Genomic DNA, 11,276 nt, shown 5'->3' with positions numbered 1-11,276 from the left:
TTCAAAAAAGGCTATGATTATCTGACCACTCAATCATTCCTGAATAGTTATATGTCGGCACAAGTCAACTCAGTTTTTGAATAGACTAAAAATTCGAATAGGAATTTCACTCATTTTTTTTTCTTAGTGACCGAAATATCAATCAGAGCAATAATTATGTCCATTTTTTCTGTTATGATGATCATCAACAATTTTAAATGAATGAATGGTAGAACAAATCAAAATACTCTGAAATAAATTAATCAATTGCTGTGGTTGTAGTAGGTCCAAATTACAAGTATCAGAAAGACCGAAGAAAGCCACACACGTTTTTTTTTATTTATTTGTGTATGTGAGTTTGGTTTTTTTTTCGGCAGGTTGTTTGGTTGATCATCGAATCAATGAAATGACAAATGTAACTACCATTGACGAATTGAATTCACCGTCTACAGGTTTTCATCATCGTGGTTGTCGTTGAAAAAACTCTAAAAACTTTGCCGGTAATTGACAACATTGACACAGAGAAGGAGAGAATGAACAGCAAATTAGAGGGTCGGTAAAATCCAACAAAGGGTAGAATTTAAATTTTTTTTTCTCGTTGATTTAAATAATTTTTCTTGCCAAATGAAGAGCATTAACACACACACACACACATTCGAAAATTTGGAATGACTTTTCGGCTAAAAATCTAAATGAAAAAAAGTCCATATCAGATTCATTGAAATGTTTCAACCAAGAAAAAATGCTGAAAGGAATTTCTTGTATTCCAAGACCTTGAACCTTGTGACCAACGAACAAACCAAAAATGTACCGGAAACTGTTTACCTCATCATATTATCTATATTGATTGATTTATAAGTTCAAGAGATAAGAAGAAACCAACAAAAAATAATATTGCCAAATAGTGTGATTGAAAGAATGTCATGAATTTTGAAATGACCAAAAAAAAAATCATTTATTGTATCGACGATTGGTATTGCTTTTTGTGTGGTGTCAACGTTGCCGCCGCCACCATCAATGCCAAAAATTTCATTTCAGGTAAAAAGCAAGAAAAAAATATCTTAAAAACAAATGCTGTACGATTGTGGCCTAAAATGAACAAATGTAAAATGAAAAAAAAATTCCCCTTTAATGGCTGAGAAGATAAGATAATCAGCAACGCCATGGCTATGGCCGATGATCAGGATTAGTTTTTTTTTGCGCTTATTATGTTCTTGTTTCATTTCGTTTGGCAATATATTGATGTTTGGGCCAAGATTGTTACCATCAACAGCATCATAAACACAACGAAAGAAACATGTATACACAACGAGGGAGAGAGAGAGAGATCAACTTTACCTATATTTCTTTGCAATTAATTCATTTTGTCAATTAAGAATTTTTTCTTTAAATCGATCAAATAGCCACCAATAGCCAGATTCACATACAAATTTTATTTGTAACCAGATTAGTCATCATTAACAACATTTTAGTTCGATTATGATGATGATGACAAAAAAAAATTTTGTTCGTCATTTAAGATCATTATTATGATTATAATTATGATGATGAGAATGATTTTACCATTATTTTGATAATGGAAAAAATCATCTGTTGCATCATTCAATGTGTATGGATATTTCAATGGCCCATTAAAATCACTGACACAAATGTCGATCATTTGAATCATCATTAAATCGTATATGGTTGTGTATATGTGACACTAAAAATGCAATAAAATGACAAAAATCAAATTTGTTTTTTTTTATAATTTCATTAACTTTGATTATTGCTTATTTTTCATTTCGTATTTTTTTTTGTTGCTTTTAATAACGAGAAAACAAAGTGGCCATTGAATGTAAACGATGATTACTGATGACATGCCATGGCGCGCTAAAATTTCGATCAATGTCAAAATGTAAAGTTAAATTTCACCTAAAGATAAAATTATCATCATCATCATTAATGATGATAATATGTCCAAGCGAGCAAATTGTCATTGAAGATACGGCCACTCTCACGGTAAATTAGTCACATTCTGTGTGACCAAATCATCGTAATCATCATTTGAACAGAAGCAAGATGTAATTGTGGAGTTTTTTTCTGATTTTTTTTTACTTTTGATATAATCATTGGTCACATCGAAAATTGAAAAATTTTCCCCCTTCAATTGCGTTTAATCATTATTATCTTTTGAACATTGCTATAAATTTATATAGCTTTTGGTATTTGTATGGGAGGCAATTCATTTCAATTTTTGCTGTTGATTTCAAACTTCAAATGACAAGGAATGCAACCTTATCCGTATACATCAAGAACTTTATGATGACTACAGCTAGAATATATCGATCGATGATTGGAATTCAGATTCCGATAAAAAGGTCGTTATTTTCACAACTAATGTTTGGTTTTTACAACTAGATTTATCTCGAAATCTGAAGCTTTATCTTTACACTACTGTTTCACTATTAGCAATCATCAGGATGGTAGTTTGACATCAGTCGAATTTTTTTTTTTTTTTTTGAGTTACGTCAATTTTCTTGGCACTCGAAAACAACGAGAATTCCTCTCTTTTTTCATTTGTTTCTTTTTCAAATTATTCCAATAGAGCTACTGTGAATGTATCATGTCCCACGATTCAATGGCATTTTTTACATTCGTGATATTCATCAAAATAACGATGATCATCATTTCTCAAATCTCAAAATTGGTCAAAGGTCAGACCATAAAAAGGCCAAAAACAATCAAAAAAAAATCTCACTCTCTTTCTCTGGAACTTTGATTTACTGATTTCATTCCATTTCATTCAAGCTTTCAAAAAAAAAAAATTCGGTGTGCAACGGAGCGTATTTTATTGAGTGAGATACATAATCAACAACATAGCTATACACATAATGAACAGGGGCAAATTATTATGATGGAGATGATCATCATCAAATCGAGGGGAAAAATTATCATTTGAAAGCGAGGTCCAAATAAAAAAAAACGATGAACGAAATTTCATTCAATCGTGACATAAAGGCGGCTACTTCATTCATTTATTCGTTTTAGTTTCGGTCAAGTTTTTTTTTCGGTTCGCCCGAGAAAATGAAAACGAATTTTTTTCAACATTTTTCTTTACATCGAAGAAAACAGAATGAACGAATTCATTCCATTTCATCAATAATAATAACGCTAATAATAATAATAATAATAAGGTTGTTGATGTTCTTGCACGTAAAGGATATCCGGCTATTTACTGCTGCTGCTGCTGTTGTATCAACGATTTTATAACAACAACAAAACCTACTGAAAAAAATCGAAACAAAAATTGAACAACATCATCATCATCATCATCAACAACAACAACAGCAGCAGCAGTCCTAAAAAACCTAAATTAACTTTTTTTTCTTCTCTTTCCTGACACACACAGCTGCACATAAATAGTATATGATTGAATTCAAATCGTTTGAAAAAACAAATATCCATAGCAAAAAAAAAAGATTGACTATTCCAATTATTATATATCGAAAATGGCAAAATTGAAGAATGTTTATGAATCAAAGTGTCATAAGAGGAGGAGGAGGAGATAATGATAATGTTTGGTCACTTTGTGTGTGTGTGTGTTTTTCATGTAGTATAATTATTATTTGTTCAAGGTATGAACAAATGATAAAAAAAATTCTTTGAATACACAGTCGATGGTAGAATGAATCGACAAAAAACGTGGACCGTTCGGCATTTTCGTCCTCTCTTTCCTTCTATCTATCTCGGAATCATTAAAATACCATTACCAAGAAAATCGATATTACAAGAATTTTTTTTCAAGTTCGGCTTTTTTTAACTTTCTATGTCATTGTGAAAAATGACCATCATCATGCATGAGAACGAGGACAATTTAAGGTAAAAAAGAAATTTGTTCGCTAAAATTGCGTACAAAAAAGGAATTTCAAACATATATAATAGAATCCAATTCATTCTTTTCAATTCATGAACAAGGATATCGATGTCATATTGATGATTATGATGATGATGAACGCGTGCAATTTTCGTAATACACGATTTTTGTTGTTGAACCACAAAAATCACCATCGGTGATAATTTAGTCGGTGTTTTCGAAATCAAAAATTAAGTATTTTTTATTGATTCTAATATTTTTTTTTGTTGATTGAACTTGAAAGAATATTAATGAATTGATATTATAAATAAAGTCGGATTTTTCTTTTCATAGAAATGTACAGAATTGAAAGTATCGATAGAAGAGATAAAGCACATCAAAACTGTTCAAGGACTTTCAATTAACTCGTTTTCACAATCGATAGTCGAACATCCCCAGAAAAAAAACAGCCAATGGCCATGATTTGTCGTCGTGCTGTCTGATTTCTGATCAAAGAGCTTCAACAAGTTTTTTTCTCATTACACCAAAGTTTATCAACCTGAAGGAATGAGCAACACACCTGGACCTGCTACAAGTGAGTTTAGCTGATCAATCAATAACAACTTGATTAAGAACAGCAGCAGAGAAAATTTATTCATTTCAAACAATGGTACTGATTATATTGAATAAAGATTAAAATATTTGATAAGGATTTCCCGCGAACGAGTTTTAATCAATCAAACTGAAATTCTTTTCCAAGAACAAAAAGAAAAAAAACATACAATCCCAGGTCCATGTGGTCCATGACAACTAGAACAACGGTTGTCAACCACGAAAAAAAAAACAAACGAGAACCAATCAATAGATCGACGGTAGATAATGATAACATTAACATTATCGAAAAAAACAAACAAAAATATAAAAATGTTCATTGAACGTCGGCTTGTATATGAAAAAAAGGGGCAAATGATTTTCATTTCACAGCACTAATCACAATTGAGAATTTCAATCAATTCATTGACAAACAATGAACAAAATTGAAAAAAAGTGACCTCACGACCTTATGGAATGAACAAAAATTTGTTTCAAATATAAAAAATCAGCAATAGTGGCAAAAGTAGTAATATGATAAAATTTCTAACTGACACACAACAATGTTCATTATCATCATCATGACGGTCGTGTCTTGTCATCATCATCAAAATAGCATTCTACATGCCAAGAGTAAGACCACCAAACTAGCCATCACCTTACCTTCACAAACACGATGAATGATTGAAGATATCTTCATTTGCCATTCTACCAACATGGCTTTCACATCTTCATCTTTTTGCCATCACCGAATACGTTTTTTTTTGTTGGGTTTTAGCCTTCAATACAATATGATAATAAAAAAAAAACTTTTAGACACGCATGTTTAATGCTAATTAAAACAACAACTTGGCAAATTCTTTTTTTCAATAATACGAACATTAATATCAATGAAGGAAAATTAATTAGACACGCAACAATAATAGAAATGATGAACATCATAAGGATCTCATGTAATAGATGGATGGTCTTCACAGGATATGAATACACCAAAACAGTGGAATCAGTAGAATACTGATAAACTTATACTGAACAGAAAAAAGTCTTTATATCTCAGCCATGGTGGTAAGCGTATGTAAATTCTTGTCAATTTAAATCATCAAAAAAATAAAAGATTTTCAAACAATGATTTTGATAAAAATTGATCCAATAAGAGATTATCCTGATCACCATCACCAAACAAACAAGCAAGGTGGTGACATGATGATAATCATTCCAGTATATAAATTGTATACCTATCTATGTGTTTGTTTATTTGACTTATAGACCAAATGCATGCACATGTAAATTTGAATAAATTCACTTACACGGCAGGAGAGATTATAATGATTGAAAAATCGATGTAAATACATGATGATGATGATGATCAGCATCATAGGTTGGAGATATTTTACCAGGTGGTCGTCGAATCCATTTGACGTTTCATGGTAACGACGCACACACACGTAGTCGGTTTGTGTATGTATCAGTGAATTTGAATGAATGGCGATGATAGGCTCTACATCAAAGAATTTCTCTCTTTCCAATTTCTTTCATCATATATCAGTTAGATGATAAATGAATAAGTTCCTGCTGTGTAACTATCATCATCATCATCATCATCATGACCAATGTGATCATCATCATCATCATCATCTTACGATGATTTAGTCTTGGACACACACACAAACGGGCAAACAAAAAAAAACATAAATCAACAAGCAAACTAACCAAAAAAAAGAAAAAAGAATCAACCTTGTTAACTAGGCTAAAACTTTAGAAGAAAGTACAAACTAAAAAAATATTTACATCTTCGAAAATGTAATCGAGTTGCTTGCTTGGATTTCGTTTCGTTTAGTTGTTGCGAAAAAAAAATTCCATCTTAAAATGCCAACTACATAGAGGATAGATTTACATATTTTATCGGCTATTCGAGTCAATCCTTATGTATTCTACACACACACATTTTTTTCGTCATGGTGTGTGGCGTTTATATGTCCGGGATTTTTCTGACAGATTTCATGGAACAATAGAAAATAATTTTTTGTTTTGTTTTGTTTTTTATTTGAAATATGTAAATATGAATAATAATATTTGATAATAATAAATATAAAAACTTTTAAATTTGACCATATAAAAAAAAAATTCACAAAGATGAACGAAAAAAAAAATTTAGATCATTTCATTGGTCAATTTTTTCAATTGTGATAAAAATCGTTGCGCATTTGATATTTCCGTTGAACCATAGATGATATGTTTTGGTGATGATTTTGATTTTGTCTGAACAAAATAAAACAAAAACATTGATAAAAAAAGAAAAATCCATATGGATGCCATTACTTACTTTACAATAATCGACCAAATTTTGGTATTCAATATAATTACCACCGCCTACAACAAATACGATAGCCTGAAAAATTTGAAAAATAAAAAATTTGTAAAGGACAAGTTATTCAGCGACAATATCGGAATAAAGATGCTATTTGTATCAGATATGATCAAAAGAAAAATAACAAAAATTAACGATTATTTTATCCTAAATCAAAATAAAGTAAACTACTACAAACTATTAAATTCATTCATTTTAAATGGTCATAAAAAATTTGGCAATCGGGTGGAGAACAAACGGATCAAAATCAGTTCTTTTTTCTCGGTAAAATCATCATCATCAAAGAATAAAAAAAAAAATTTTCATTTCATGTTCATTTTATATTCAATTCCAATAACGATAATAATAACAACTTGGTGATTTTAGAAAAGTTTTATCTCTTTCCTTTTTTTTAAAAAAAAAGAAAGCTACCATACCTTGCTAATTTCGGGCGTAATTCGGTTGTCATCATCATCATTGGTTGATGTGTTCATAATAATGATGATGATGAAATAAATTTTCACAAACACAGCAGGAGCGAGAAAAAAAATAAAGACGAATTGAATGTCTTCATTTACTCATGTATAATCATCATCATCATCATCATTATCGTTTTATTCATTCATTCATACATTTCAATAATGATGATAATAATTAACAGAGAGAAAGAGAGAGATAAATTGATAAGTAGCCCATCATCATCTTTACTATGTCACAGATTAGGGATTCTTAATTTTTTTTTTAAAGATTAAGGATTAATTGTACATAATTACATCTAGCAATAATTGATTAAAATAAAAATTCATCGTTTAAAACAAACAAATCAACAAAGTATACAATCCAAACAACAACAACAACAACAACAACAACGACAACAAAAAAAACAAGAAAAAAGATCAAAAAATTTTAGATAACAAAACTACAAAAAAAAAAAAATATTTCTTAGAAGAATATAATTCTTATATTATCTCCATTTTAATTATTAGTAAAACTAAAAAAGAAACGAAAAAAAAACAGCACAATAATAACATTCATAAAGAAGAAGAGATAAGATATGGAATGTTGATCATATGCACACATGAACAATTACTTGCAGAATTCAGATACATAGCATTCAAATACAAACAAAGGTGTGCGAGCGTAAAAAAAGATCATGTCATAATCATGAAAGATGAATCTCTTTCTCTCTCTCTCTCATTTGATTCGACAACCAATCTTCTATGAATGAATAAATGAATGGAAATAAGTCAAGTCAAATACAAATAATAATGATAATAAAGACAGTAAAATTTCAACTATGATCATCATCCTCATCACGGATCTTCATTCATTCATTTATTTATATTCACAAGAAAAATGTGAAGCTAATGACATGAGACCATCAACAACAACAAAAAACGATGATGACAAGATTATTATTATGACATTTTGACCATTTAGATTTTTTCTCTCGATTCGATTCTTTCTCTCTTTCTATTTCTACTATTGAATCGAATGTTTTTGAAGGCCATTGTCCAAAAAAATCATCAAATGTCTATGTTCGTGTACGTGTGAGATTTAGGAGCATGACTTTTCGAGATTGGTCAGTAATATCAAAAAGAAAAAACCAATTTGCCATTGTTGTTGCTTTGTTCAAAAATTGATGATGTTTTTTTCTGGTTTATAAACATTCAAAAACAATAATAATAATGGGGAAAAAATTCTCAGGTCTAGACCAAGATCACAAACACAATTTAACATCATCATCGAATATTCGAAAAACTTTGAAGCTAACCAAACAACCAAAAAAAAAAATGATCCTTCATGGAGGTCCAATTTATCATAAATTACAAGGCAAACCAATTGAATGAAGAAACCAACTCACTAACTTTTTTTTTAAAAAGAATGTTAACTACAGTATAATGTTGGCAAACTTAGCTTCAGGCCTTTCCACATACACACAAACAGTGACCATTCAGAATGAACACATAAAATCTTAGCTTATTGCAACATGTACATGGTACCAAAAAAAAATTATTTTTTGTTCTTGAAATATCTGCTAAAGATGAATCGAGTTTAAGTGAAGTAAACTAATACATAAAATTTCATCACCCGGATCATCAACTTTTCCATTCATTTTCAATGAACTAAGCATTTGATATTATATATCTAATCTAATCTAATCTAATCCATTATGATGCTTGTATTTTTTTTAAATTATTGCGCTAAAAAATATTAAAGAGAGTAAAGATAGTGCCATCTATCATCTATCATGGTAACTTACATCTTGAAATGGATTTTTTGATGATGGTGATGATGAAGATCCAAATGTTCCACCATCTTCACCATAAAGATTCTGTGCTTTAGCCAATACTTTAGGATCAAAATATCGGAATTCATCAGTTTCGGGCGTCGATTTGGCTTCCATTAATGCATCTGTAACACGTGTAATGGGTAGGGTATGTTTTTTGACTACCAAATTTTTCACGCCTTCCATGACAAATTGTGATCCTTGAGACATGAGTTTCGAGAACATATTTACAGTTTTAGTACCACCACCAAGGCTTTGAAATATACTATCAACATTTTGATTTGATGACGATACTGATGATGATGCAGCTGGATTTGCAAGGAATTTACATCGTTTCACGTATTCGATTGGCGATAGATCACAACCGACATTACGTAATTCGGCAACATACTGTTCATATTCAGCATCGCTAAAATTATGATGAAGATAATATATGATGAATAAACGCATTTTATCTTCAGGCGTTCCTGCATTCGGATCACGTATTAATTCTAACGGCGTTAAAGCAGATTTCTGATCCAAATGTCCTTTCGATGCGATAATTTTTTCTTCTATTTCGAAAAAAACGTCTAGTTTTCGATTTTTAATATGTTCTAATATTGCACTGGCCACCGTTGTATGTAGATCGATTATTCGTTTAGTTTCCAACAGATTTGGTAATGTATTTATAGCACTATTCAATTTATGTGTGTTATCAGTCAACAATGAAATGGCTGCATCTGGTATGTTGCCATCGAGACCCATTTCGGATTTTAGCCGTTTCACTTCTTCTTCGGATGAACGATATGAATCTAATTTTTCTTGTATTGATTCAGCTACCTGTGGAAATGGACTACCTTTGTGTTGATTCCAGAATTTATCTTGATTGCTTAAATCATAGGCGGTCATTTTTGATTTTTTCATCACTTTTTGACTATCATTATTATCCGATGAATTTGATTCTTTAATGAAAACCTGATTCAATTTAAAATCCAATACATCATGTAAGAGTGATTGATAGGTCCAAGAATGCAATAGAGGAGTAGCCATATCAAATGAACGATCAAGAATGATCAACAAAGGTCTTGTGAACATCAAGGACAAGGATGAAACTCCTAAACGTTGAATATCTGAACCATTGAACACAGTATTTTTCGTATCGCGCAAATTTTCACGAATCCTTTTGTCCAATTTTTCTCCCACCATTTCAGCTGCATTTCCTTTCGGTGTTCGTATGATTGGAACAACACCCAATGTTACAAAAAATGAGAAAAGACTATCAACAATATGATCCATAATAAATTCTATTTCTGGTTCTTGATTTGCCGGACGATTTATTGCATAGAATGAAATCTTATCCTTATCCGAATGCCTCAATATGAATACATCATCTTCCAATGAAATAAAATTGAGATATTGATCATAGATTTTAGAAATGTTAGTCACACAATTGGCTTGTAACGCAGCCGATGCTAATTCTTCGAGTTTAGCACGAGAAATTGGCGATATGAAATTCAGATGGTAATGATCATACAGATGATTACGAAAATCCTGACAAATACGCATAATGTTTTCATCGTTTGGCATAACGAAATAGACAGCCGGTACATCAGGAATAGGTTCACGATCACTGTGTAATTGCCTATTCTTATAAAAAAAATATAGTTAAAAGGGATATTAAAGATTATCATTATTTCACAAACATATGAAGTGTGACACCGAATTCCCGTAATTCTTTAATGTTCATAAGCGGTGAAACAATATCCTGTCCATAACGATCATAGATGAATAGCTTCCAAACGGGTTCATTGGCCGTCGTATTCATAGGTATGGGTGTATTAAGATTGAGCATTTTTTTCAATGCATCTAAAATCATGACAAAATAAATGTTTATGCTAAAAACAAACAATAAAAAAGGATACCTTTTTGTTTCTCACGAATATTTAACGTTGATTCAGATTCATTTCCAGTGATGGAAAAATTTCCACTTGAAGATGCTAAAGCATTAAGATTTGATGATGATGATGATGATGCAATCGAGGAAATCATTTTAATAAAACTAAATATAAAATCTTTCAATGGAATATAATTCAAAATCGGACATGAAAAATTTATTTATTGATTATTAATTTACATAAACATCTAAACACAGATCATCATATGAAAAACAGAACGTGGAATGTATGAATTGCGCATGACTTGTTGCTTCAATACGGGGCATTCATAAATGATGAAACTAATTTAAGGTAGATTTT

The 11,276-nt window shown here is 30.6% G+C and overlaps 1 protein-coding gene across 3 annotated transcripts; it reads right to left on the bottom strand.

Annotated features, from left to right (window-relative positions):
• Nucleotides 1–6,424: 6,424 nt before the first annotated feature.
• On the bottom strand, nucleotides 6,425–11,202 carry Slh (sec1 family domain containing Slh). 3 transcript variants are annotated; one of them, XM_047054517.2, is made up of 5 exons: nucleotides 10,944–11,202; nucleotides 10,725–10,887; nucleotides 9,016–10,663; nucleotides 6,729–6,794; nucleotides 6,425–6,664 (listed from the first exon to the last, which is right to left on the bottom strand). In XM_047054517.2, exons 1-5 carry the CDS (start codon nucleotides 11,068–11,070, stop codon nucleotides 6,557–6,559), a joined length of 2,112 nt encoding a protein of 703 aa, XP_046910473.1. In that variant the 5' UTR covers nucleotides 11,071–11,202; the 3' UTR covers nucleotides 6,425–6,556. The 3 variants fall into 3 exon arrangements, with proteins under 3 accessions (XP_046910473.1, XP_075591482.1, XP_075591483.1); XM_075735367.1 differs by having other exon boundaries at nucleotides 10,725–10,813; nucleotides 10,944–11,198; XM_075735368.1 differs by having other exon boundaries at nucleotides 9,016–10,668; nucleotides 10,944–11,169.
• Between the last annotated feature and the right edge of the window lie 74 nt (nucleotides 11,203–11,276).

The sequence above is a fragment of the Dermatophagoides farinae genome, chromosome 1 (assembly GCF_024713945.1).
Source record: "Dermatophagoides farinae isolate YC_2012a chromosome 1, ASM2471394v1, whole genome shotgun sequence".
In the NCBI taxonomy this organism is placed as follows: domain Eukaryota; kingdom Metazoa; phylum Arthropoda; class Arachnida; order Sarcoptiformes; family Pyroglyphidae; genus Dermatophagoides; species Dermatophagoides farinae.
This window is presented reverse-complemented; position numbering and strand designations above follow the sequence as displayed.